This window comes from Perognathus longimembris, chromosome 25 (genome assembly GCF_023159225.1).
Source record: "Perognathus longimembris pacificus isolate PPM17 chromosome 25, ASM2315922v1, whole genome shotgun sequence".
Taxonomy (NCBI): Eukaryota; Metazoa; Chordata; class Mammalia; order Rodentia; family Heteromyidae; genus Perognathus; species Perognathus longimembris.
The window spans coordinates 16,980,026-17,007,867 of record NC_063185.1 but is presented as its reverse complement, the minus strand read 5'-3'; the positions used below and the strand labels follow the sequence as shown (position 1 = coordinate 17,007,867).

At 54.1% G+C, this 27,842-nt stretch overlaps 1 protein-coding gene and 2 long non-coding RNA genes across 3 annotated transcripts; 2 read left to right on the top strand and 1 right to left on the bottom strand.

Moving 5' to 3' along the window:
• The first annotated feature begins 3,256 nt into the window (after window positions 1-3,256).
• Window positions 3,257-7,684, top strand: LOC125341831. Its single transcript, XR_007209089.1, has 3 exons — window positions 3,257-3,344; window positions 7,265-7,449; window positions 7,583-7,684. It is a non-coding gene; the product is annotated as an uncharacterized LOC125341831 (long non-coding RNA).
• On the bottom strand, window positions 7,249-11,871 carry LOC125341830. Its single transcript, XR_007209088.1, has 5 exons — window positions 11,667-11,871; window positions 10,659-10,820; window positions 8,887-8,980; window positions 7,795-7,937; window positions 7,249-7,653 (listed from the first exon to the last, which is right to left on the bottom strand). It is a non-coding gene; the product is annotated as an uncharacterized LOC125341830 (long non-coding RNA).
• Window positions 11,577-26,526, top strand: Mgat1 (alpha-1,3-mannosyl-glycoprotein 2-beta-N-acetylglucosaminyltransferase). The gene is made up of 4 exons (XM_048333910.1): window positions 11,577-11,645; window positions 12,829-13,259; window positions 24,419-25,934; window positions 26,009-26,526. The coding sequence occupies exon 3, from the start codon at window positions 24,509-24,511 to the stop codon at window positions 25,898-25,900; it is 1,392 nt and encodes a 463-aa protein (XP_048189867.1). The 5' UTR covers window positions 11,577-11,645; window positions 12,829-13,259; window positions 24,419-24,508; the 3' UTR covers window positions 25,901-25,934; window positions 26,009-26,526.
• The last annotated feature ends 1,316 nt before the right edge of the window (window positions 26,527-27,842 follow it).

Sequence of the window (27,842 nt, the reverse complement as noted above, 5' to 3'; positions counted from 1 at the left end):
GGCTTCACCACCACAGCAGGGTCATACCACTGGCCATGCGAGTGAGCAGTCACCACAGCAACAAATCTGTTGGGACAGAATTTAACATGGACTATCATTAACAGTATAAAAGGGTTAGGTTAACGAGTGGTAAAAAGGTAGCCTCTCGTGAATGAAAGCACCTGTCCAAGGATACTGCAGGTGGGACTTACAGAGCCTCAATTTTAAGCGTGGTCTCTGGCTCCAGTAACATACATACACACACACACACGCACACACACACACACGCACACACACACAGTTACAACGAAGGAGCTGTACAAAGGGGTTACAGTTACACAAGTCAGGAGCGCATTTCTTTGGGATGGTATCGCCCCTTCCCTCGCTCTCTCCCACTTCCCCTCCCACCCCAGCCACAAGTTGGATAGTTCATGTCAACGGGTGCACAGGGCGCGACAATGTTGTTTGTTCACCCTCTGTCCTTCCTTTCCTGTGCTCCCCTCACACCCACAAAGGCATAGAAAGGAACACAGAAGAAAAAGGAAAGAAAACAGCAGGAAAAAATCCCTTTGTCTTCATTTCCCGGAGTTTATTTTGATAAATGTGACTTTGTGCAGTCAGATGCAGGCAGGCCTGGTGCCATTCTGCGGCTAAGTCTATTTTCTCTACTAGATCATCTCCGATGGCCTCCTGTCCCCAAGGCTTCGCCTCTCTGCTGGCTCCCAGCCACCATGGGAGCGGAGGGAGCTGGGTCTCCAGACCCCACAAGTGGCTGACTAGGGTGAGGAGGTCCCCCCCCACCCCCCGGCTCCACACTCCGGTGAGTGGGCGTCCGGCCTTTCTCTAAACCAGTGACAGCTCAAGTCCTCTATCCCAGGCACTGGAGTGGAGAGGGCAGGGGGGCAGCTGGTGGAGGGCTGACCACAGCAACTCCACACTGACACGCGGGAACCGGGCTCACACACGTGTGGCAGGGTACACTGAGCCACGGCGGCACTGCAGTTTTTTGGTGGTTAATTGAAGACTTGCAGGCTCTCCTGCCCCAGGCTGGCTTTGAACAGCCTGGATCCTCAGATCTGAGCCTCCTGAGCAGCCAAGGTTACAGCACGAGCCACCAAGAAGCCAAGTGCTGGTTTCATCTCATTGGAGATAACGTAGATTTACATTACAGAAGGTCCTGTGTCCACCTGACCTGTTTTCTCTCAATAACATCTTGGTAAACTATAGCTTTAAATCACAACTAGGGAGTGCAAAGGTCTTGCATTTATTTCCCAATTTTACATGCATTCCTGTGTATGTGTGTGTGTGTCTAGATCTATCACATGTAGCTTTGTGTAACAAGATATGGAACAGCTACGTTTGTTTCTGCTCTGTTACTTCTCCCAGGACTAGCACAATGCTAGACACAAAGAAATCCCAGAGTAAATACTTGAATGAGCCAGAGCTGTGCCGGCTAGGGTTCTATGACAGCAGAACTGACATGCTACTGAAGTAGAGTGGGGGTTCGCTACAATGAAACAGGGTTCCCCCCCAAGGGAGGGGATTCCTGGTTCCCCCAAGAGTCCACCACAGTCTCCAGCTACAAGATGACAAAAAGACAGATTTATTGGGGAAGTAAAAAGTGAATAAAAAGTGAACCGACCGGCCTTGGTCACAGCCCAGACTCGGGAGCCGAAACTGCGGACCACATGTGCAGGGTCAGGGCCCAGACTCAGGAGCTGGAACCGCGTGTCCGTGTGGCCTTCCAGCCTGGTTATAAGGCAAACATCACAGACAAACTTGCCACATGCAGGTCGCCAATGAGGATACAACACTTACAGAGCATGTTAGGCCGCACGCAGGTGGCCAACAGAGTTACAGTCTGTCTCATAGCATCTGTTTGAACCAACCTATCATTCTAGTTAGAATTGGCGCATGGATTTGGCGGGGCTCACATGATGCAGGTGGATACACCTACTCACAGGAGGGCACGGGTTTAACCTTGAACGTTCCTGGAACTTTCCATGCTTCAGGTGGTCAAGCAGTTTACACAATCTTATCACAGCAAAGGGGAACTTCCCTGGATAGGGTGGGGGAGATCTTAGTGAAGATGGAGTTGGCTTCTGCTCTAATCTGAGCTGGAGTCAACCTGAAGTTCCTCCACAGCTAATGATGACACTGGCCAGATCTGACCTCCCTATTACACTACAAGCCAGAGGTAGGATGGGCAGGACAGCCGAGCCTTTCATGTCTGCTCGGCTGGTGGGCAGGGGAAAGGCAGGGTGAGTCCAACAAGAGCAAGGCCTGGAAGTTGGTCATGTGCTCACATATCCCGCTGGGCAGAATTTAGCCGCCCAGACACACCAAGCTCTAAGGGAGACTGAGGTGCGTGGTACTAGTTGTCTGCGAATGGTCCCTCCTAGTCCTGGACTTACTCTACACATTTTAGGCTTGGGCCAGTGGAATGCGGCCAGAAGTGACAATGTGTCTGTTCTGAGCTGAGACCTTGACAGAAGGCGAGCTTCCTGTCTTGAGTTTCTGTCTGCCTCACCGGCACTGCCCGGGCCTTCCACGAGAAGAGCCTCCCATAGGTGGCCATCCGGGGTCAGGGGAAGTTCCACAGCCTCTGTCTGTGCGCAGCTGGAAACAGAGCTGCCTCTGCTGACCTGTCAGAAAAACAAGTGGCTTTTTCTTCATCACCACTGAGATTTTGGGACTGCTGGCCACGAGTTTTGCCTTTCGTTGGTGTTACTATTAAAGATGGGAAGATGGACATTTACAGCCTACATTCTACAGCTATGGGAGGGGCTCCTCCCAGGACAGAGCGGGCAGCTTCACCTCTAGGGGAGCCCGGAGGCGCTCGCGGCCTCGCCTAGCTGCTGTGAATACAAGCCTTGTTTTCCTGGGGCTAGAAGGCAGCTGACAGAGTCAGGCGGAGCGCTGGGTAGAAGCATCCTGGGAACAGAGCGCAGGCTGAGGGGAGGGGCGATGATGGTGATGGACAGCTGGGTGGAAACAGGTGTGCCCAGGTGAGTGAAGAGATGGTGCCAAGAATAAAATCCTGGAATAACTGCATTTTTAACCACATGAAATACTTAATGCAGGTCTGTCTGTCGCTGACACAAATGGCAGAGAATGAGGGTGGTCCGATCTGGGTTCTAGACACGATCTGGAAAGCATGGTAAAGATGCCTGTTACCAGATCCACGGAAATCGGTCTAACGGAGCTTTGCTCTGCAGACCACCGACCCAGACGGGGTGAGGAATGCAGCTCTTCTAAAGGAAGCCGATCCCTGAACCACTTCCTGCCAACAAGAACTTGGGTGCGCAGAAATGACATTCATTTTTTTTTTTCCTACCTGGGAAATTGCTAGAGAAATACAAGAGGTAAGAAGGTTCAAGAGTACAGCCATTTAGGGTGTGAATTTTGAGGTGTGTGAAGTCTCTTGGAAAATTACTCGCTGCTTTCATGAAATTGGCTCAGGAAAATAAGGCGGTGTTAACGTATTTCTTAAATTTTAACTGGTTTTTCTTGGTATTATCTTTCTACTTCCTATTATGAACATTTTTGAAACACTTACTGTCAAAATAATGGAGCTATGAATGTTTTCAATTCGGATTCAATGGTTATTAATGCCTTTTAAATCATATTTCCTTTCTCTCCTCTCTCCACAAACACATGACTACATACTTTTTGAAAATGAGTGATAAATATATCACCATCTCTAAATGCTGCTGTTTCCGTCTCCTAAGAACAAAGGCAATCTCAAACAAGCACCATACTGTCACACCTCAGGAAGTTAGCAATTATTTTACTAATGATCACAACTTGTCTTCTAGTTTCCTTCTGAAGATTTTTATGCAGCTTTCTTCCATGATATAATCAAGGTTTGGGGGTTCTATCTGGAAAATCTCCCCCATTACTTTGATTTGATTTTGATTATGACACCGACTTTTGAAGACGGAGCCAGCTGACTTAAGAAAGTTGCACATGCTTGGTGGGTCTGCTTGTTTCAGGTCATCCTTTGCCCTTTACGGATTAGTATTTCTTTTAAAACATAACCATTTTCATTAGTTCCTACTTCCTCCTATCTTTTCATGAAAGTAAGCAAAATAGAAACATATTTTAAGTTCTCCTTACAGAATATGTAGCATAATATCTATTCTATGTCTTGTTTTTCCCCTCTTAATAAGTGCATATATGTCTAATATTATTTGTCCTTTCTTGTTAGGTCACTGATACCTTCAATAAAAATCCATCCATTAACCAGTTAGTATATGTATATACGAACATGAATAAACTCATGCACCAATGATAAACCAAGCAAAGCTGTAGCAACAAACCTAACAGCCAAAAGGTTAGTAGTAGTGCAAGTAAAGGTTTTTTCTTATTGACATAGAGTCCTCCGTGGTCTAAGTATTAACCCTGTCTTATAGCTCTATCACCTAGAATATGTACTTTCTGTGGTAGCTAGGGACCCCCAAACTAACTAGAAGACAAGTTGAAAACATCTGCAGTTCAGTTCATGAAGAGGACACAGAAATGGAATTTGGTCTCTGCCAAACTAGGCCTTACGTTTCTTAGCTCATATAAACCTTAGGACAGTTCTGTGTTCCTCCCTCCCTCCTCCCTACCTTCCCCGTCCCCCCCCCCCCCTTCTTTGCTGGTCCTGGATCTTGAACTCTGGGCCTGGGCTCTGGCCCCTGAGCTTCTTTTGCTCAAGGTTAGTTAGTACTCTACCCCTTGAGTGCTACTTCTGGCTTTTTCTGAGTAGTTTACTGTCAACTGGGAAAAACTGTGGTAACTATGTCATACGGTCGCTCAAAGAATCGGATGACTATGTATAAAGCCCATGAGGACTTTCTGGTTGGCTGAAGACTCGATCACTTCAGCAGGGGTCTGAGACCGAAGGCCCCTTGAAACCCTTGGACTGTGTGAAGAAATAAGGACAAGATCACAAAGTAAGGCAAAAATGATGGTAGGAAGAGGGAACGGCCATTGACCTTTACACTTGGGCAACTGGGTAGACGATGGAGTCGTGGCGAGACAGGCAGCACACACTGCAGATAGCTAAGACTTCGCGGCGAGCCTGGGACGGGCACGCGAGGCGCCCCTGGGCGGGGGAAGCAGCTGTGGGCCCCTCGGCGCACAGGCAGAGGATGAAGCAGTGGGCACGAGTGAGCACACTTGCGGGTGGTATCAAGAGAGGAGACGGGGGCTAGAGCTCCGGGATGCTTCAGTATGCTGAGGACAAGCCACCGAGAGAAGCCAGTTAAGCAGACAGGATGGGACTGTCATCCAGCCTCAGCCGAGCAGCCAGTTCTCATGTGTGCTACACACGGATGAATCCAGAGGTCATTAAAGCCAAGTGAAATAAGCCAGTCAAGCCCCCCCCCCCCCCCGCCCCGCAACAACAACCACAGATCTAATGTCTCAAGATACTGAGCGGCTCTGGGAAGCTCCGGGAGTCCTGAGCACTGGTAAAGAAGGGTCCTGAAATTATCTTTTTTGCTCTGCTTTAGCGTCGTGGACCTATACATGTCCTAGGAAGGCAGCTCTGAGCGTACCAGTTGCCTCCCCGGTGCAAGGGCACCAGGGGACCTTGAACTACTTCTATGCCTACACAGCCCTGGTTACTCAGTGGCTGGTATTCAGGCAGCGCGTGACTTACCTCATGCACGGGGTATTTTAGATGTCATTAAATGTTATCTGACATTCTCAATCGCTGTGTAAGGTAGCTCCTCTTAAAAGATCAGAACTGCTCTCTGCCTGACTCTGGCTCGACGGGAAACTCCAGCAGAGGGCAGCAGGAAGCCTTCGCTGTTCTTTCGTCTTAATCCTTCACCTCCTTCATTCTTGCTAAAGAGAGAATCAAGCAATGTCCTTTCTTTATTTCCTCTGGCAAAGTGAACCACGGATTGAGAATTAAGAACGTATGAAGACAATCAGAACGTTTATTTTTAGCCCCCTACCAAAGTATTTTTTTAAAAAAGATAAAGAAAATTTCCTACAAGGTGATCTTCACTCATCTTAATTCTAAAAAATTCTTACTCTGTCCCACACAGACTAAGCTCATCTCCTCAGATTAGGGTTTTTGGACTTAATTTTCCTCTCCATTTTCCTCTTCCTCTCCTCTTCCCCCGGAGAAAATCAATGGTTCAATGAAGTGATATCAACTCAGCTGCCTGCTCAGGCTGTTCCTTTAACCTTTGGCAAAAGGCAAGAGGAAATGCCCCCTCCCGGCGAAGGCCCGTGGCTTTGGGTTCTGAGCTGTGGGCTTTGCAGGACCTGCCTACGGCCCGGCCCTGTGTGGCCACCGCCGCCGCCGCCTCTGCTTCTCCAGCACCGGGCAGCCGCCCTTCCCCTCCGACCCACACTTGCTGCCCCGCGTGCAGTCAGTAGATTCCACGTTTCTAGAAGCAGCATCTGCTGCAGCAAGACAGAGGGTTGTTGTGACTTTCCACCCTTCATGTCCCTTCCACCAGACCTCTTCAGTAGACATCTTTCTCCCTGACTGTTAAGACACAGCAGCAAGCCGGCTGCCTAGGCCATGATTTATTTTTTGCTTGTTTCCTCCACCCCCCCATCCCGGCTGGGGCTTCTTCCTCAATGGTTCCAAACAAACAGCCATCGATGCTTCAACTTTCCACAGTAAATCTCACAGTAGGGGACTTATGGCATCAACCAAATCCTGGCAATTCTTTCATTTTTCACAGTGGGATGTGGTGGGCAGCAAGGAGCACCCGCGGACGCAGTGATTTCGAGCACAAGGCGGGGCCGCGCCAGTGCTGACCTTGTCCTGAGGCTTCAGGAGTGACTGCCATGTAGCTGGCGATCCAGTCTGAAATGTTCAGACTCTGAGGCTGTGTGGAAGGTGAGGGGAGTTGACTTGGACTCTCCAGGTCCCCGGATCCGCCTGAACTCTCCCCTAGAGAAAACTACCGGTACTGAGACTGGTGGTCAAGGCTGGGGTCTCCTCACCCCAGGATTCAGCCAAACAGCTCGGATCTGCTTTATACATGACCAACTCCCCACTGAATTGCTATTTGCTTCTGACCGGCTCAAGAGGGCATGTCAGAATGCAAACAGGGAAGGCTGAAGCCTGCAGCTATGACCTGGAAATGTGTGATTGGTGTAAGAGGTCGAGCACCTGATTCAACTCTTCGGGCAATTCCGACAAATAACCGGGTGGTGACTCGTGCAGGGGGGCCGGCCAACCACGGCAGGGCAGTGGCAGGCAGAGCGGTGGTGAATTATTAACTCCCAGAAGCCTGTGACCTCCCCCCTCCCCCCACCACTTGCTTAGAATAGTTTCCAGAAGCTTCCTAATGAGTGCTGCTGGCCCACCTCTAACGGACCACGATTCCTTGGTTTTGAAGGAGCCTGGAGTTGCAGAGGAAGAGAGAAAACAGTGCATCACTCAGCAAAGACCACAGAACGGCACTTCCTTTTATGTTTAATATGTATCATCACTGACAAGTTACTTCAGATGTGTTAGATAATTCGAATTAATGGGTTTGGCTTAAAGGTCATTTCGCCAAAGATAAAGGAATTATAAGGTTGTAACTAAGGTGTGTGTGTATGTAATAACAGTTGCAATGATTTTTCCCCCAAATACTTGCAGCTCCTCGTGTGAGAGGCGTGTCAGAGAGGCAGGAGAACGTCAGGATTCAGCTGGGGCACACAAGCTGGTCCCTGGAAACAGGACCCGGCCCCACTCAGACGCCAAGGAGCACAAAGGGTCCCCACTTGAGCTTGCTTGATGTCAAGGACCCACGAACCCCCAGACCAGGGGTGCTTCTCCCAGATCCCTTCACCACCTAACTGGTGACTCACCTTCTCCACAAGGCGGCCCGGACGAATGTCATGTCCATCACACGCTTCTGCACATCCGTACTTCACACCCACCGCGCTCCTTTATCTGCTTACGTGGTAACTCCTGAGAACGAGCTTTTCCTCTTCACGTGACCTGGCACCTGCTAGAGGCAAAAGAGGTGTCTATTTCGGATACAGTTGGTTGTTGTCTTCTCCTCTTTCTCCCTCAGCACCCGTCTAACTCATTAATATGGGCCCAGTACGGGTGGCAGGTGTGTGTGTGTGTGTGTGTGTGTGTGTGTGTGTGTGTGTGTGTCAGGACGTGGCCTGTTGGCATGGGATTCAAGGTTTCTGATACTCACTGTAGCAGTAGGCCAACCCCCACCGATGGAGCTGGTCTAAGGAGATAAATGAGTAAATGTTCCTGGTTTAAGCCTGCCCGTAACCTGCATTTACATGGTTCAAAACGTGTGCCTAAGAACTGTCTGGCTTTCTCTAAAATGTAATCACACCTTGAAAAGAGGTGATGGTGGAGGGAAGGGAGAAGCTTCCTTAGGGAAAAGATGTTCGGGTGTCTCTGTTCCAAAACGGAGAGGCACTGTGAGCCGCCCCACCCCTGTGAAAATTCAGCCTACACCAGCACCCTGGCCCTTCCGATTGCTATAGCTATATTTCTATAGCTCTTTGCAGTTTTAAAAGGGCTCCCAGACCCATGGGTTCATTTGATCCTCATGAATACTTCGCTGGGGGCAAAGGACAGGTTGCATTATTCTTGCTGTATGCAGGGAAACCAAATCTCTGGCGCCACAGAAATCAGAGAAGCCAAGATCTGGGCCTGAAGGTAAATACTCATGGAATTGAACAAACAGAAATACGTGAGGGTTGTGAAGTACACCAGGTGTCTGCCCTTAAGAAGTTCACAATCTAGCTGGGGAACATGTCCGAAAAAAAATTTTTTTAATTGAAATAACAACGTAAGGATTAAATAAGGAAACACAAAACAGTAAATGTATTTTCATGGTGAAACAGGCAAAAAAGTGCTTTGGCTTTTAAAGTATATTTGTAGGACATTTACCCTGTGATTAAAATGAAATTCCAATGAAATTCCTTCACCTGTTGCCCATGCTCCATCTGAAGTCACTGTTTCACACTCTTGTGTCTCTCAAGTCTTCAGCTTTTACCTCACTTATGGTGCTGTCTGGGCTGGCTGAAAGAGTCAAAATTATTGTTGTTTTATGAGGTCACAGCGAACATGAAAAGGAGGAATGGGAAAATTGCCTTCAGTGTTACATCTTCACCACCTGGAAATGTTGAAGGGAATGGACTTTAGAAAATGCTGTGATGGGCTGGGAATATGGCTCAGCGGTAGAGTAACTGGGTAGCATGCATGAAGCCCTGGGGTTGATTCCTCAGCACCACATAAACTGAAAAAGCCGGAAGTGGCACTGTGGCTCAAGTGGTAGAGTGCTAGCCTTGAGCAAAAAGAAGCCACGGACAGTGCTTGGGCCCTGAGTTCAAGCCCTGGAACTGGCAAAAATAAGATAAAGAAGTATCAGGAAGAAATACTGATCAGCAAAAGGAGAGACGATGTCAGAACATATCCTTGGTCAACACTGTTTCCTCTGATAATCAAGCATTGTTTCTGTGGGGCTCACATCATTTAAAATTGGAAGCCCCCACAATCTAGGATGGCACCAGTCCATACCCACTGTCCTCCAGAAAACACGAACACCCCTAGAACACCCTCCTTCACCTGGGATATTCAGATCCGGTCTTTACTCAGTCCAATCAGGACATGTGCACAGCAGAAAATATATAATTTGTGTATATGTGCCTTTGAGCTATGAAATTTCTGAGTCACAAGTGACTGTGTATGCATATAAAATATCTGGAAGGACATCCATGAAATTGCAAACACCTCCTTTCAGTAAGGTGAGATTAGGCACAGAAAAGAGATCATTAATTTTTCTTTATATAACTTTCTGTTGTTGGGCTTGTTAAAACAGGCAGGCAAAATCTCAGTGCACTTGAACACCAAATGCTTATAATTATAAAAATGTAAACACAGAGTACAGTAAGATTAAAGACTATGATGCAAAATATGTTGAGTAATACCTAACCATGTTCAAACATCTGCGCATGACAACAGCCTAGATGGAAATGCATTAATGAAAACAATCGCTCTACTTCATTTATTCCACAATTAACAGCTAGCGTGGGTGACAGATTGTTCTAGGCACTTGAGATACAAAAACAAATCAACTAGTCAGATAAAATTTACAGTCCGGTAGGGCAAGACAAACAATAAATAGTAACATATTAAAAGCATGTTAAGAGGTGATGAATGGTATGGGGGAAAAATGAGGCAGGGTAAGGGAAACTGGCAGTACTGTAGGTAAAGGGCAGGTTTAACAGGTGGGTGAGGGAAGAACTCATGAGGGGACACTTGAGAAGTAACAGGGGTAAAGGTAATAGAATGTTTGTCTATCTTCCCATGATTATATGTATGTGTATGTATATGACACGTGTACATGCATATACATACACACATACATGCACACACGCACGCACATGCACACACAAAAAACCAAAGAGGATTTCCCCTGCAAAGGACCAGATACAGACTAAAGGAATGTCATTGAGGACAGTAATGGCTTTCAGTAAGTGAAAGGGAGAGAGCAAATAAGTCAGAGAAGCAAGCACACCAGGGGATGTTGGACTTTGGAGAATACAGTTAAGTACTTTGGCTTACTTTTCAGGTGAAATGGGCAATTCCTGTGCAGTTTTGAGCAGGGAAATACCAAGATCCTTTGGACTGCTGTGTAGAAACCTGGCATTGGGCTGATGCAGACAGACCAGGTTGTGGGGGTGAAGGAGGAAGGTACCTGTGGAGCTGCTGAGGCGTCGTCGGGTGACGGGTACAATTTGAAGTTAGACCCAGCAGGATACCCAGTCCAAGGGAGTGTGAGAGAGAACAGGAGATGGCTCTCTTGACCGAAGTGAATGAAGTTGCCATTCATTTAGGTGGGAGAGACGGCTGGGTTGAACTGGTTTGGAAAAGAAAAGGAACTGAATCTGAGTGTGGCATCACTGGGTGTAGTAGTAATGGCATAATTCCTCTCTTTAAGATGCTCTTAGTGTTATGGTGTCCTCTCTCATTTCAAGGCTCCCGGTCCAGCAGCTATACTATATTTCCAGTAGGGGAAGTGTTGGGGAGGAAATCACATGAATGGGAGAATAGGCCAGAAAAAGGGGTGGGGGGAGGAGAGGCTGCTATTCATTCACAGTCTCGGCAAATAGAAGAGGTTGTAAATGGGATGACATACGAACTCCGAAAACTATTAAGAGACCGTCCTTTTCAGCTTGGAATAAGGAAGAAGAAGAAAAAAGGCAACAGGGCGGCTTTGGCCCTTGTGTTTGGAGGGGGCGGGTGGGTGGCAGCGGCCGAGCGGGCCGTCAGGGGCCCGGGAAGCTCGGCGTGGGAGCAGGTAACGCAGGCCCCGGGCGCCCTCCGGATGGTTCCCCGGCGGGAGGAGGCCCAGCATCCGGAAAGAGCATCCGAAGCCAGGTCAAGCACGGCGGTTGCTAGGCGATTCCTCCAGCAGGGATTCGGACCCGGAGGCCGCGCGTAGGCCCCGCCCCCACAGAGCGGCCCCGCCCCTTTCCCCGCCCCAGCGCCACGCCCCCTTCCCCGCCCCAGTCCCACCTGCGGAGATAATCAGACCCATCAGCACTCGCGGACCCGCCGAAACCTCTCATCACCACTCCCCCGCCCCCCCCAACTCCCCCGCCACGCATGCGCTCTTCCTCCCGCGACGCCAGCGTGACGCACGCTCCCGTTCCAGGCCCTCGCCTGGGCCACGCCCCCTCCAGTACTCCCGCCTCGCTCTCACCTAGACCTGGCTCTGCCAGCCCGCCGCCTTCCGTCCCGTGAACGGAGACTGTAGCACCACCTCCAGCCCATCAGACCCCCCCCCCCGCCTCCCGTGCTCCCGCGGTGGCGGTGGTCACGGGCGGGGGGGACGCGGGGAGAGAAAAGGCGGGATGTGGGAAGGCCTAGCCGTCGCTCCGAGCCCACTTCCGGAGGACGGGCGGAAGTGGCTGCGGTGGCTGGTGGGAGGGGGAGGGAAGCAGTGCGAGGGGAGGGCCGGGCCGCCAGGGGTCCGGGGGGTGGGGCCTGGGCTGCCGGTGGGACCGGGCCTGGGGCCTGGGCCGGGACCACCCGGGGTCAGCCGGGGGCTTCCGCGTCGGCACGCGGAGGGCGGGATGCAGGTGACCGGCCCGGCGCGGGACGGAGGGGCGGACGGGGCTGCGGGCGGGGCGGGGGTCGCGGGGCCACTCCTCTCGCGGCGCGAACGCTGGACGCGGGGTTGAGGGGGGGGAGCAGAGTGGGAGGAGCTAAGATGCCTGGCGGTGGAGGGGGGGTGTCATGTGGACGCCACGCCCCTACCGGAAGCCCGGGGAGTGTGAGTGTGTGCGCGTGTGTGTGTGTGCGCGCGAGCGTCTGAGTGGCTAAACTTGGAGGAGGGGCCTCGGGGCCGTGCCCCGGACACCCGGGCCTCGTGCGGGCGAGCCCGGACGGTGCCGGAGTCGGGGCGGGCGGGGGGGGGGGGGAGAGGGAGACTCGGCCTCCGCGGCGCGGTCGTGGAAGCCGGGGAGTCGGGGCTGCGCGTGGAAGGCGCCGGCCCCCGGGTCTGGGTAGGGTTTCGGGAGGAGAGCGGGCGGATTGGAGCGGCGAGCCCCCTGAGAGGCTGGCGAGATCGGGTGACGGGCGGGGGCCGCCTTCCCTCCCGGCTCACGCGGCCAGGGCTTCGGGCTCCCCTTCTGTACTGAGAGGTGCAGGTTCAGCTTTTACCCATCCTGTATTTCGGGGATCCGGTGTGTTCACGAAGTAGACACTTAATAGTCCGGAGTGGAGTAGTGTTTGAGGAAGGGTTTTTGGTGACAGCCCAGTAAAGGAATGTAATTCGGATATGAAGGGGGAAACTAAAAAGTCTTAGGAATCAGTCTGGGTGTACACACCAGAGAGTGTCATAACGTATACATGTTCCTTAGGCCAACCCAGCAATCAGCCTCCCGGGCCATGCCGGTTTCCAGGCCTGCTTCTCCTGAGCTTCCGAAGACCTGTGGACTAGCCCTTGCCGTGGGTGACCCCCCTCCTGCTTGAGCACGCCATCCGATAGCCACCCCCCCCCGGAATCTGACCACCGCTCAAGTCCGAGCTTCATAAAAGCCAGCTGAATGAAGGGATGTAACCGACTTCTGGGAGAGACACTGAAGTCTGCGGTGTGGGGGGGGAGGGGCCTGGACACACCCCTTCCCCCCAGACTCCTCCCCCTCTGGGTGCTCTCAGCCATGGACTTTGGACCTGGGTAGGAGGAGCGCGGCCACACTTGGGTGCATCTGATTTGTGGTTCTCAGCTTTGAAAATGGAGTGCCGGATGGGAGTTTGAGGATCTGTAGAGGAGCATCTGGGAGAAGAGAAGGTAAGGCTCCTGTTCCCTTTCCCACTTGGTTCCTGGTTACTCCAGTGCAGAAAATGTTGAATGGGGGGGGGGGGGGGAGGAAGAGAGGGCACAGGAAGTGCCTGATGAGAACTCTTATTTTGATGATACACAGGAAGCTTCAGCTCTTTTTTATTCTGTGTGATCGCAGACTTGTCTCCCCATCCTTTCCTTACCGGGGCCAGAGGGGGGGCCCCGTTAAAGGGTTCTGAGCACTTATAATTTGTTGGAGTGGGTCAGTGAGGCTAGGCCAAGGAGCACATGCCAAAGACAGTGGATGAGATTACCATTAAGGTCTTTCCACCTATGAAATAATGGGACTCCAGATCAGTTTGGGCCAAGATTCTGAAATGGATTACTCAGATTCTATTTTGGGGAAAGAACAGAATTAGGTGTTGGGGAGGAAATGGTCTCGATAACCTCCTAAATTATCTCTATTCCTCCTATCCCCATAAATGAGCTTAGGTCATGAAACCTCATGGAAAGAACAGAAATAGAACACTGCCACTGAAATCAGTAGGATTTGTGGATAACTGTAGCTCTCACTCTCACAGTCAATGCACAGGCTTAGATAATGTTGAGCAAACACCCCTGCCCTGTTTTCTCTCTCTTCACTTGCAAGAAGATCCCTCATGGGTTATCAGGAGCAAATGGAATAGTGAATTTTGAGAAGTAGCCAGGGCCATTTACATATAAGACAGTAACATTGCGACATTCCTTGATATGCCTGAAACACACTGAAAGCTCCTTATTAGATATTCTGTACTTTTGTCGAATTAGTGTGCTGGTACAAACCTTAGAAAGATGTCCTTAATTAAAAGCTCGCCCTGAACTTGTCTCCTCCTCTTGCCATTAATACCTAGGATCGTTTAGTTGTAGGAAATGTGAACAGTTTAAGAACTTAAATTGAGGGATTATGCCAGGTACCGCATTGGCCCCAAAGGCTCTCACTTAGCTTGGCGGTGTTTCTTTTCTTAGGTAGCGGATTAAAGAGGACTAGAGACGTTGAATTCTCAAGAGCCAAGTGTCTGGAACTCCTTTCTCCACTTCTCGGGAGTGGGCATCGGGACTCTCCTTCCCTCCTGGGCCATTGCCTAGTGTTTTCTTCTCTTTAGCTTTTTGTTTTTCCCTTCCACTCTCCCTCCCCCCCCCCTTCCTTCCTGTCTTTCTTTTTGAGGGTACTGGGGTTCGAACCAAAGAGTTCCTGCTCTACCATATGAGCCATGCTACCCCATCCCACATCCCCTTTTCTTTTGTAAGCCTCCCCCCCCCTCACTTTTTTGTCTGGGCTGGCCTGGACCTGATCCTTCTGCTTAGGATTCCTATGTAGCAGGGGTAACTTGTGTACCACTGTGTCAACTGTGGGTTTAATATGAGGTCTTGTGAACTTTTTCCCCAGGCTGGCCTCCAGCCACTCTTCTCCTGATCTCCACCTCCCAAGTCAACAAACAGCAGAAAGGAGGGTGGTACCTGTTATATTGTGGGGACTTTTGAGAGACAACAGGGAGGCCACTGTATTTATATCATCCTTTCTTGGTTGAATTCCCCCCTCCCCTACATCTTTGTGTTCTTCCTTGCCATAGAAGTCTCTCTCCCCACAGAGGTCTGAAGTCCAGGCTGGCAGGTGGAGTGGAAGTAGCGCGTTTGAGGCCAGACTGCTACTGTGGGTTTGGGGGTGGCTACGTCCACTCCTCCAGCTTCCCTCGGCAAATTCCTGGTGCCAGTAATTGCCTAGGCACAGGGATGACAATGGTCCCGAGGACTCGGTGACCCCTCCACCGCCGTGTCTGTGGCCCCCCTCTGTGCCAGAGGGCTTCACTGTCCTGTGAGTGATTTGGGGAGCCTCCAGTGTGTTGTGACAGTTTTCCATCACTTTGTGTGAGGAAGACAGTGCGGGGCTGGTTTTCCTAGCCTGAGGAGAAGCGGTGAAAACCCTTAGCAGAATGGGCTGCCCAAGGCTGGAGTGGCAGACACTGAAATCACCTGTGCAGAGCTGAGCTGCTCTACAGCCTCTGACCTGACCCGGGTCTCCTGCATTCTGCTCTGCACTCCCAGGAGAGGAACTCCATATCCTGCCTGACAGCTTCTCTCCTAAGACACTTCCTCCTTCAACTGATTCCTCTCTCTCTTCAAGAGCACTGGCTTGGCTCTCCCCCCCCCCCCCACATTACTTTAACCCAACTTATTTGTACCTTTTTGTATTCCGAAAAGACACGTAGGTGGCTAAGCTAGTGAAGGATTTCAGGGCCCCTGCTGAGTAATTACTGTGTTAAAACTCCACTTTCCTTTGACCTGTAGCTGAGTTCCGTGTCCCCACAGCACTGGGGTGAGGGGCAGATTTTACTCTGCTTTTTCTTCTAATGGTTTCAGGCCAAAATCTGTCTTGAATTCAAGGCATGAATTCTTTCTTGGTAAGCAGTTTTAGAGTATGTTTGGCATAATCCACGGTGAGAGGCAATTTCCTGGAAAAATGTCGCTTCCTTTGGTGGTTGTGGGACAGGCAGGAGAGCTTATTATATCTTTTGCGTCTCTTTATCCAGTGCTGGATCCTTCCATTTCTGTTTTCACATAATCGGCTCCCAGGCTCAGCTCCAGAGTCTAACCTGGCTCCTTGTTTCTGCCCTTCTTCCCTGATCCCCTCTCCCCTCGGAATCCGACCGGAGTCCATGGCTTCTTTCTGGGTCATGACACTCATCTTGTGGCTTTATGCATCTCAGACCAACTATTTTGTTTGGCTTCCATGCAAGAACCCACCCTATCCTTAACCTCTCCTAGCTCTTCTCTTCTTTGTAAGGGAGAACTATGCATATTCCTTGGGATTTCAACAAAGGACCGCAGTCTTCCATCTTGTTGCCCATCCCACTGCCTTAGATGGAGAAGTGGCACATTCGAGGCGGGCACCTGATGTGACGCGGGCCGGGCCACCTCTTCTCATCTTCCAGCACTCCACTGTGCCCATCCTTTGTCTAGGAAGGTGACTGTTTTAGCTTCTTAGATCTTAGATAAAAATCAGTTTCCCAACTTTTTACACTTTTGGAGGACTTCCTCCTTTTCCCTCCCACTTTGATAGTGAGTGGGAGAGAGCAGGGCCTGAATATCCCCAGCTCCCCTCACGGGAGAAGGTGTAGGAAAAGGACGGAGCGCGGAGGTGCCGGCCTCGGCCTGGCCCGTGAGCACAGGCTCGAGTGTCCCAGACCCCATGCCCCCACCGCGTGTCAGCTTTTCTCTCCCCCCAACTGCGTGCCTACATTTCCTGGGCCATCCCACCCCGCCCCTGCCGCCCTGGCCCACAGTCATCTCTGGGAGCTGCCATATTCAAAGGTGCGGGGGGGGGGGGGGGGAATGAGAGCCAGGTTCCCAGCAAGAATGCCTGCATCTCAAACAGCGAGCTGGGGCTTGCTCTGCATAGCTACTAGGAGAGTTAGCAGAGAGGCCAGGGAAAGGGGCGGGGAGGTCTCCATGCCTAATCCCCCCCCTCCCCACAGCTTGGCCCCCAGCTTGGCCCGAGCTCCTCGCCCCTATCACATGCCACACCTCGCCGGCATCAGGTAGGAGCCAGCTGGTGAAGCAGTCACTCAGTCCAACCCGCTGGCGAAGCATGTGGATGGGGGCGGCCCCGGCTCACTCCAGTGGCAGGCAGGGGTTCCCACCTCGCACCCTCCGACTGGTCAGGGGGGGAGAGGGGTGGAGTGGGTGGCAGGGCAGGACTGAGGGCAGAGGTTCCCAGAGGCCCGCATTCCCCATGGCTCACCCGGCGGCCACTGGCACGTGCTGGGTGGCCGGCCCGGCTCTCAGGCCCGCCTGCGCCTCTCCTCCTGCCTCTCCTCCCGCCCGGCCACACTTGGCTTGCGGCTCTGCCTCTGCTCACAGTTTTACCTCCACTACCCTGCCCGGGTCCTGAGTCTTTCCTCCACCTTCTCCGGGTTTCTTGCCTTCCTCCCCGCCTGGGGTGGATCCTGCCCCTCCTCCTTCAGTCGGGTGGTCTTGTCCTGTGGGCAGGCCTGTGCCCGCTCTCACTACGAGCTAGCAGTTCTCTTTCCCCACCCCCAACGGAAAAAGCAAACCCGAAAGAGAGGGAACAGCTGCCCCCCGCGCCCGGCAGGTGCTTCCTCCCCGACTTCCCCTCTGGCACCCCGGCCGCGGCCCTCGCAGCCCGGCCCCATCAGCTCCTCGGGTCCCGGCCGCCCCGGGCGCGCGGGATGGGGGCCCTCGCCTTGGGTTGCCGAACTCGGGATCCGGCCGCCCTGCTGCCTTGGGCGGGGCCCCCGACCGCACCCCACCTCCTTCACCCCGACGCCCCCACCCCCGGGCTGCGGGGGGCGGTGCTCGGGAGAGGTGCGGCTGGGGGCCGGCCGCGCCCGCCCGCGGAGGCGCTTCTGGGGCGGGGGAGGGCCCCAGAGTCGCTGCCCGCTCCACCGCCGCCCGGGAACGCCGGTTTGGATCCGGGCGGGTGATTGGGAGGGAGGGCGGAGGGGGCGGGCCCGGGGAGGAGGGCGGGAGGCGGCCCCGCCCCGCGGGCCCGGCCCCGCCCGCTCCGGGGTAGGGCCACGTTGTCCCGGGCCGAGCCCAGAGGCCCCGCCCCCGCCCGCAGGCCCCGCCCCTCGCTCCGGCCCCGCCCTCCCCGGGGAAGGGCCACGTTGTCGAGGGCCGAGCCCAGAGGCCCCGCCCGCAGGCCCCGCCCCTCGCTCCCGGCCCCGCCCTCCCCGGGGAAGGGCCACGTTGTCGCGGGCCGAGCCCAGCGGCCCCGGCGCGCCACAGGAAGGGCTGCGGGGCCACCCGGAGCGGCCGCCGCGCACTCGCCCGGGCTCCGAGCTCGCTCCCGCGCCCCGGGACGCCCGCGGGCCGGGCCGGGAAGTTGGAGGACCTGGTGAGTGGGGGCCGCGGACGCCGCGCTCGGAGTCCCGGGGTGTGTCCCCGCCGCGGGACGGGGTCCGGCCGGGGGAGTCTCCTCGGGGGCTCCGGGAGACGCGGGTTCGAGCCACCGGGAGCTGGGGGTCCCTCCCGAGCGGGAAAGCCCGGCGCCTGCGCCCGGCTCTCGGAATTCCGGGCCTCCAGCTGTTGGAGGGAGGGGAGGGGAGGAGAGGGGAGGGGAGGGCGGGCGGCGGGCTGGGCTCCGCCGGGTGCGGACTGTTGTGAAACTCGGCCTCGGCCGGGCGCCGCGGGTGGGCAGCGCCGCCTCGTCCACGGGTCCCCGCCCGGGTCGCCCTCGCCCCGCCGTGCCGTCGGGGGGAATTTCTCCCTGTTGGCCGTGGGGGGGGGGGGCAGGGGTCCGGTCTGCCAGTCTCTCGGCACCTGTGCGGCCCGTGAAACTCACGTCCCGTTTGGGACGGGGTGGGGGGGTCGTCGTCCTCCTCGGGTTGCCAGGGGCCCTGCACTTTCCACACGAGGCGGCGGCACGTGCATGCCAAGGAACTGGTCCGGCACACTTCCCTTTTCTTTGGACTGGCATTGTATTTCTCCTAAACTTACTCCCCTAAGGATGAGTAACCTGTATCCCTTCCCTCTTAGGTCTTATTTTCTAAGCCCTTGAATTATTTAGTGGCTCTTCCCTGACTCCCTTTCAGTTCTTCCTTCTGAAATTATGGAGCCTGGTACATGATGCAAGGGTCTAACAGTGAATAAGAAAGTAATTCACATACATCTTCGTTATCTGTGATGTGTCCCATGTGTTCTGGATTTTTAAAGCGGTGGAGCTTTCCAACATGCTAAGTAAGCAAGGCAGAGAAGGGAAGGCCTCGACTTTTCCTCCTTTTACTATTGTACTTTTAAAGCTAGGTAGAACTTCATTCAGCTTATGACTAGAAGTTGACTGGTGTGCACTTTTTAAAAACTACTTTTGTCAGGGAGAGGGGCAGACGGAAACGTGAGTGTTAAGAGTCAGGGATGGAGACACACAACTGTAATGCCAGCACTCAGGAGACTTGGCAAAGGAGTGTGGGTTTGAGGCCAGTCTGAGCTACATAGGAAGACCCTGAATAAAACAAACACATTAAATAAATAAATAATCTGTTCTTTGGACTTTGAAGAAAATGTGTAAGCTGGGTGTATTCCCAGAGCCTGGGAGTTTGGGGCTGAAGGTGGAGTGTATTGGAGATATTTCTCATCTCCCACCCGGTGCAGGTGTTCCTGGGTAGGTTTCCCTGTGTCTGACTCCCTTTGCCTGAAGTAGCATGAGGCCAGCTGGGGAAAAGGACACAGCTTGGCCTGGCTTGATCTCTTTCTTTGGACACTTCCCTTTGGAACCTAGCCATCACTTTCATAGGAAAGGCCAGGCCACAAGGAGGAACCATGTCCAGCCAGCACTTCAGCTATGGTCTCAGCTGACACCAGTGTCAGCCGACACACAGGAGAAAAGCAGCCTCCAAGGGGTCGAGCTCTCCACGTGTCAGCCTTCCAGCCACGGCCCAGACATGGTAGAGCAGAGAGACAGATCTCACTCTCTAAACTTCCCTTTAAACCAGTAGTTTCCCTTTACAGCAGTTTCAGGTTTACAGCAGAACTGGGTGGATCTTAAAAAGGGTTTGTGGGTATCTCGACACGTTCACAACCTACCCCACTAGTGACATATACCCGAGGGTCTACACTGACACGTTATCACTCAAAGCCCATAGGTTGCAATTGGGCTAGCTCTTAAGATTGCACGTTCTATGGATTTTGAGAGAGGTACAAGGATGCTTACCTCACGACAGGGAGGTATCTTGTAGCACATGGCTCAGTTCACCACCTTCAAAACCCTGTGTCTCACCTGTCCATCTGCTCCTTCTCCCCTGGCACCCACTGATCTGCTGTCTCCTTCGTTTTGTCATTTTGGGAAATGGAATCATTCAATAAATACGTACTTTTTCCCCATCCCCCATGTCTTTTCCTGACTTGACAACTTGTTTCCTCTTAGACTTTCTCAAAATTCTTGAACTGTAAACATCATAAAAATGACTGCTATCGCTTTAAGCCACCAAGTTTTGAGGACATTTAATTTTCAGCAGTAAGAGACCTGATGAGAAGGGGGATGTGAGTAGAGACAGGGTTCAGAGTTTGGGTTTGGGGCCTGAATGCAAAGGGCAGCGAGGAGCACTTTCCCAGCCTTCAGTTCCTTAGATTCCATGGTACTCATTATCTCCAGTACTTACGGTAGCATAATGAATCACCCCAAGGGAGGGGCTTCAAATAATAGAATTGTTTAATAACTGCACTTGTGTGGCTTTTGCTTCTGGTCTGTCACATGGTCGCCGTGAGGTGGGGCTGGAATCATCTGGAAGGCTTTCTCCCGTGTGTTTGGTGGTTGATTCTGACTAGCAGCTGGAGTGAGTACCTTTAGATGTCCTGTCCATCTGTAGTGTCTTTTCTGAACCAGTCTTGCAAGTCACGTGCCTCACTCCTTCCAGTCACACGTCTTTGTAGGGTCTGAAGGAGGGACCGTGGGCCCTCACCTGCGCTGGGAGGTATGTCACTGTCATTTTGGAAGAAGTGAGTATCACAGTTGTTGCTGTTTTGGCTTTCTTTCTCCTTGGTTTTTATTAATAATGCAAGCAGTCTTCTGTAAAGCCATCTGAACCTGACCTATGGGCCAGGCACTGTAATCCCCGTGGTGGACAGAGGGCTGCCCTCCAGAGGAGAGGTGAGAGCCAGGGAAGGCGTGCTCCGTGTGCTGCAGGCTGCGGGCGCCGCGGCTCGGAGTCGCCTGAACTGGGCCTTAAAGAACTTGAGTGGAGGTCATTTCAGGATGAGGGACCCGCTGGCTGGAGAAAGACACCGGGATGTACCTGTAAGTGGACTTATTTGGGGAATACACAGCCCACTGAAGTGGGAGCCGGTGTAGGTTCTAAGGGAAGATGAGGTTGAAAGAGTGTGAGGAATTTGTTGTGAAGGCCCTTGTGTGTCATAATAAGAAGCTTGAGGTCCCCCCCCCCCATTCCCTGTGGGCAAAGCCTCTGATGGCTTTTAAGGGAGATTAATGTTGTGACCAAGAAACTTTTACTATAATTGGGAAGGTTGCTTAGATAGAGGCCAGCTGGGAAACTACATCAAGGCCTCACCTTTAAGTCTGCTTCATAATAAGAGTTTAGGTTCAAGGGATTGAGGGTGAATGAGAAACTGGGTCTGCTTTCATAATTCTGAAGTTATTGAGACTAGCTGATCTGGTGTGTTTACTATGTTTTACAAGATCTGAAGCAGTACACTGTAATCCGTCATGTTTATTTCTGTAGCAAAATAGATGTACTAAGTGGAATATAGACTGTAAATAGCCTCCCATTAAATTAGATCAGATTTTGCCAAATGAATTTAAAAAGGTTGTTTTTCAGTGGTTTGGATGTGAGCATTTCACTTGAGGGGTGGGTTGGGTGTGTGGAGGGGGGTGTCCACATAGAAGCCAGTGTTTGGGCCACAGGAACTTGTGCACGGTGAGGGTCTCAGCACAGCAGCCTGGCCTCCGTGCCTGCATCTTTGTGACCTTAGGCTGGGGTTTTGCAGTGGTGGCCCCGGAGCTGATTGTGAAAGGGAGGGGATCGGCACGTCGGGGGGCACCCACGAGGATGTCCCGGCTCCCAGGCACACACCTACAGCCCAAGGACCACACTTCGGCTAATGGCACTCAGCCTCACTTCTCTCCCACCTCTTTATCGAAAGCTTTCAACTAGTCAGTTACTTAGAAGGCAGGAGATTGGGGAATAAGTAATTCTGTCTATTAAATTAGACAGGAAGTTCCAACATTGAATACCTCCAGGAAACTGGGCCATGATAGCATAGGTCCTTTCATAGTTAATGGGAATGGACTTGAGGTTTATCAGAAGACTGATGTTCTGGAATTGTGGGATTCCTGGTTTCTAGAAGAAAGTCAGGTGTAACGTGGGAGTGGAAGGAGACTTTATAGTTTGTACATATAGGCTTATAATATAGTGTGTGTGTGTATAGGTACACACAGATTTCTGATCCACTTGGAAGTTATCCTTGTGTATGGATCTAAATTGACTTTTCCACATGGTTGTATAACTATTATAACCTTATTAACAAAACTATTTTCCCTGCAGTAACTTTAAGTATCATCTCAATCATGGTCTAGATTTCTACATGCTATGGGCCTATTTGTGAGGTTTAAGTCCCGTCTGGTGGCCTGTTTATGTACTAGTACCTCGGTTTTAATGACAGAGGCCTGCAGTTTGTAGCATTTTAGGATCTAATAGAACTGTTCCCTTGCACAACTCATTTTCCTGCATATTGCTTGTATGTGCTTTCTCCTGTGAACTTCAGTGTCATCAATTTGTCTAGATGCATATAAAAGAATTTTATTGGAGCTTTTGATGCTGTAATGTCCTACCAAGGAGAAAGGATATTCAAGTCTTTTTAATCTTACAGAAATTTAGGTTTTGCTCATTGTAGGTCTTGAATGTTTCTTGTTGAATTTATTGTAAAAAATATTTTTATCATACTACAGCTTTCATTAATAGGGGTCCCTTATCTATTATTTCTTCTGATGAGTTATTCTTTGTTGATAAAGACTATTATTGACTTGTAAATTTTTACATTCCGTTTAGCTTTGTTATAGTTTTACTTCTTTTGCCTTCCGTTTTTAATTGTTTTCTGTGATCCAGTTGCATTGGCTGATCAATGGCTGTTTGGATATTTTCTTTTTTGGCCAGTCCTGGGGCTTGGACTCAGGGCCTGAGCACTGTCCCTGGCTTCTTTTTGCTCAAGGCTAGCACTCTGCCACTTGAGCCACAGCGCCACTTCTGGCCATTTTCTATATATGTGGTGCTGGAGAATTGAACCCAGGGCCTCATGTATATGGGGCAAGCACTCTTGCCACTAGGCCATATTCCCAGCCCTGGATATTTTTTAAAAGCATGGCTTTTTTTTTTTTTTTGCCAGTCCTGGGCCTTGGACTCAGGGCCTGAGCACTGTCCCTGGCTTCTTTTTGCTCAAGGCTAGCACTCTGCCACTTGAGCCACAGCGCCACCTCTGGCCATTTTTCTATATATGTGGTACTGGGGAATCGAACCCAGGGTTTCACAGTATATGAGGCAAGCACTCTTGCTACTAGGCCATATTCCCAGCCCCCAAAGCATGGCTTTTTTTTTTTTTTAATGATCATTTTTATTTATTTATTTATTTGGCCAGTCCTGGGCCTCGGACTCAGGGCCTGAGCACTGTCCTTGGCTTCTTTTTGCTCAAGGCTAGCACTCTGCCACTTGAGCCACAGCGCCACTTCTGGCCGTTTTCTGTATATGTGGTGCTGGGGAATCGAACCCAGGGCCTCATGTATACAAGGCAAGCCCTCTTGCCACTAGGCCATATCCCCAGCCCGCAAAGCATGGCTTTTAAAAATTATTCTTTTTTTTGGTCGGTCGTGGGGCTTGAACTCTGCCTGGGTGCTGCCCCCGAGCTCTTCAGCTCAAGGCTAGCGTCCTCCCACTTAAGCCACAGTGCCCCTTCCTAAAAATTATTCTTATACAATTGTGTGCGTGTGTGTGCATGCGCGTGCATGTGCCAGTCATAGGGCTCACACTCAGAGCCCAGAGCTTGTGAGCTCGAGGCTAGTGCTGTGCCACCTCAAGCCACATCTCCACCCTGGCTTTTGGTGGATAATTGGAGATGAATCTCACAGGCTTCCCTGCCTGGGCTGGCTTTGAACCACTAGCCGCAGATCTCAGCCTCCTGAGTAGCTGGGGTTACAGGTGAGAGCCAGGCGCACCTGGCTATAAACATGAATACCTATTAATTGTACAAACTGCTGTTTGGCCGTGGCCGGCCGAGTGTCCTGCTGGTCGCTGCTCTCCTCGCGCGGCCCCTCAGCCCCTCTGCGAGGAGCCCCTCTTGCGCTTTCAGGTCGTCCTTTTCAACGGTTCTTGTTGTTCCCCAAGCAAGAGAACACGTTCACTCCTTGTCCTTCTGTGTCCTTTTGCTCAACACGATCATGGCCTCCAGTCCTTCCATTTTCCCACAGCTTACACGACTGCATTCTTTTGGTTAGACAGCTCTCCCTCGCGTGTCTGTGCCCTGTTTTCCTCGTCCATTCCTCCGTGGACCAGCGGACGGCCTCGCCCTTCTCTCCCCGCTCGGGCGGGCGGGGAAGGAAGGGGGCCCCTGGGGGCTGGCTGCGGCGGTGAGTGACGGCCGCCTCTGTCTCCTCTCCTCTCCCCCCGCAGGTGCCGGTGCCGGTGAGGTGCATGGCGGCGCGCGGCGTGAGGCGTGAGTGACCGCGGGTGCCCGCGCCCGGCCGCCCCCGCGGGGGCAGGATGCTCAAGAAGCAGACGGCCGGGCTGGTGCTGTGGGGCGCCGTCCTCTTCGTGGCCTGGAACGCGCTGCTGCTGCTCTTCTTCTGGACGCGCCCGGCGCCGGGCCGGCCGCCCGCCGAGGCGGCGCTGGACGGTGACCCGGCCGGCCTGAGCCGCGAGGTGATGCGCCTGGCGCAGGACGCGGAGGCCGAGCTGGAGCGGCAGCGCGGGCTGCTGCAGCAGATCCGGGAGCACTACGCGGCGGCGGCGGCGGCGGGGCGGGGCCCGCGCGGCCGGGTGCCCACGGGGGCCGGGGCCGGGGCCGGGGCCGGGGCCGGGGCCGCGCCGCCGCCGCCGCCGCCCGCGCCCGGGACCCCGCCGCCCGCCGTCATCCCCATCCTGGTCATCGCGTGCGACCGCAGCACCGTGCGCCGCTGCCTGGACAAGCTGCTGCACTACCGGCCGTCGGCCGAGCGCTTCCCCATCATCGTGAGCCAGGACTGCGGGCACGAGGAGACGGCGCAGGTCATCGCCTCGTACGGCGGCGCCGTCACGCACCTGCGGCAGCCGGACCTGAGCCACATCGCCGTGCCGCCCGACCACCGCAAGTTCCAGGGCTACTACAAGATCGCGCGGCACTACCGCTGGGCGCTGGGCCAGGTCTTCCACACCTTCCGCTTCGCGGCCGCCGTGGTGGTGGAGGACGACCTGGAGGTGGCCCCCGACTTCTTCGAGTACTTCCAGGCCACCTACCCGCTGCTGCGCGCCGACCCCTCGCTGTGGTGCGTGTCGGCGTGGAACGACAACGGCAAGGAGCAGATGGTGGACGCGGGCCGGCCCGAGCTGCTCTACCGCACCGACTTCTTCCCGGGCCTGGGCTGGCTGCTGCTGGCCGAGCTGTGGGCCGAGCTGGAGCCCAAGTGGCCCAAGGCCTTCTGGGACGACTGGATGCGGCGGCCCGAGCAGCGCCAGGGCCGCGCCTGCGTGCGCCCCGAGATCTCGCGCACCATGACGTTCGGCCGCAAGGGCGTGAGCCACGGGCAGTTCTTCGACCAGCACCTCAAGTTCATCAAGCTGAACCAGCAGTTCGTGCCCTTCACGCGGCTGGACCTGTCGTACCTGCGGCGCGAGGCCTACGACCGCGCCTTCGTGGCGCGCGTCTACGCCGCCCCGCAGCTGCCCGTGGAGAAGGTGCGGACCAACGAGCGGCGCGAGCTGGGCGAGGTGCGCGTGCAGTACACCAGCCGCGACAGCTTCAAGGCCTTCGCCAAGGCGCTGGGGGTCATGGACGACCTCAAGTCCGGCGTGCCGCGGGCCGGCTACCGGGGCGTCGTCACCTTCCAGTTCCGGGGCCGCCGCGTGCACCTGGCGCCGCCGCCCACCTGGGACGGCTACGACCCCAGCTGGAACTGAGCGCCCGCACCGCGCGCCCCCGCCCGCCCGCCTCGCTTTCCTGCCGAGCGCACGAAGAAGACCAAGGCTGCCCTCCCGTCGTCGTCGTCGTCGTCGTCGTCGGGGGAGCCGCGCCGGGGAGGAGGGGGCAGCATTGCGCAAGAAGCCACTGTGTGGTTGGGGCCCGGGAGCCCCTGTCCCCTCCTGACTCGGCCCCGCCTCCCGTGTGTGTGGGGGGGGCTTCCCCGGCGGGGCGGGGCGAGGGGGGGCCCGGCCCGGGGCGGCGTGGCCCCCATCCCCTCCCCTCCGCCGGGGCCTCGGAGCTCCTTTCCCCACAGCCTGCAATGGCGCCTCTCGGAGACCGCGAGGGGACGAGTGTTCTGCACGCATGCGCAGCGGCGGAGCCAAGGAGGTGGGGGCGGAGCCTGGGCTGGGGTGACCCCCCCTCCCCCCCAGCTTTGAGGAGGGCTGCAGCCAGCTAGGGGCCGAGGGACCGAGCTCCTCCGGGGCCTCTCCGCTCCCCGCGGGCCCGCCCGGCCTCCCGAGCGCACGCACGGCGGGAGGGGTTCGAGGGCGTCCCCCGCCCGACCTCAGTTTCATGGGAGAAAGTGGAATCTACAGAATTATTTTCAAAAATAAAGTAAAGGCTGAAAAAGGACGGTGTGCGTGTGTTGTGCGTTCTGGGAACGGGAAGGGGGGCGCGCGGGCGGGAGGGGTGCTTGGGCGGCGGGGGGGGGGGGGGGCGGCCAGGCAGGAGGACTGCGGGCCGCGCCGCCCTCCCCTGCCCTGGGCTTGGCTGTGAAGGGCTCATCATCGCCACGCAGGGCCGTTGAGTGGGCGGCCGTGAGCCTCAGGCGTGAAGGGCCCCCGCCCCCCCCTCTCGTCACCAGCGGTTGCCCCCAGCGCAGCCCGCCCGCCCCGACCCCGCCGGAGCCCCATCACCCACGCCCGTCCCACACAGCCTGTGACGGCAGGGATGACCCAGGAGAGCGTGGCTCTTCTGTTGGTTTCTTTTTCAGTTTTAATTTCGGAGAGGAGCACTCCCCCGGGTGCGGGGAGGGGGACGGGCCCACGGAGGAGCGCGTGCCCGGACTCACCCCGCGGGGCAGCCAGCCGACAGCCGGGTGGAGGGGGGGGGCTCAACTCCACCCAGGGGCACAGGCCGCTGCTGGGAAGAGCTGACCCCGAGGCGCATGCGATCCCCCCCCCCCCCCCCCCCCCGTGTCCCGAGGTCTCCCGCAAAGAGCTAGCCCACCCCGGGAGCGACACCTGGGGACAGCTGGGCCTGCGGAGGATCCTGACATGCCTGGGTCGTGCCATGCCTGGTTTTCTGGAACGCTCGAGTCCTGCTGAGGCTCCCCTCTCCTGCGAGGCCGGGGGGACTGGCCAGCTAGCCAGCGTCAGCTGCTGGCCGCGTCCGCCAGCCGTCTGTCCGTCCGTCCCCGGGCCGTCCGTCCGTCCGTCCCCGGGGCTCGGGTCCTGGAGTGCCTTTGGCTGTCTAACCCCAGTCCATGTGTGACGGCCACAGCAGGTGACTGCTAGGTCACCACCGCCCGGCCCGGCCCTTCCTGGATTCCCGAAGGACAAACAGCACAACAAACCAGTTATTTTTAGCTGCTTGAGTTCTGAGGTAATTCAGTTAAGTGAAAATAGTATCTGCGACTCCTGGCTACCGTGTTGTGTCGCTGAAATATTAGAAGATCTTAGGCAACCGCGATGGAATGTTTAAGCTCGCATTTTGAGGATTGGGATTTTTAAACATTAACTCATCAACACCCCAAGGGTGAAGATACTGTTATTGTTTCTATTACTTAGGGAGAAGTTGTCTTTGAATTAAAGGAAGCGTTTTATGTGCGAGCTACTTTCCAAGAATTTTAAGTGAATGTTTCCAAATTCAGGGAAATTTAAAGACTAGCACCAAGAAGACCCATATTCCTCTTACTGAGATGTTACAACAATATTT

Bases quoted from the DNA above. Each gene is read 5' to 3' on its own strand.
- Mgat1 (XM_048333910.1), top strand. From the start codon at position 24,509: ATGCTCAAGAAGCAGACGGCCGGGCTGGTGCTGTGGGGCGCCGTCCTC.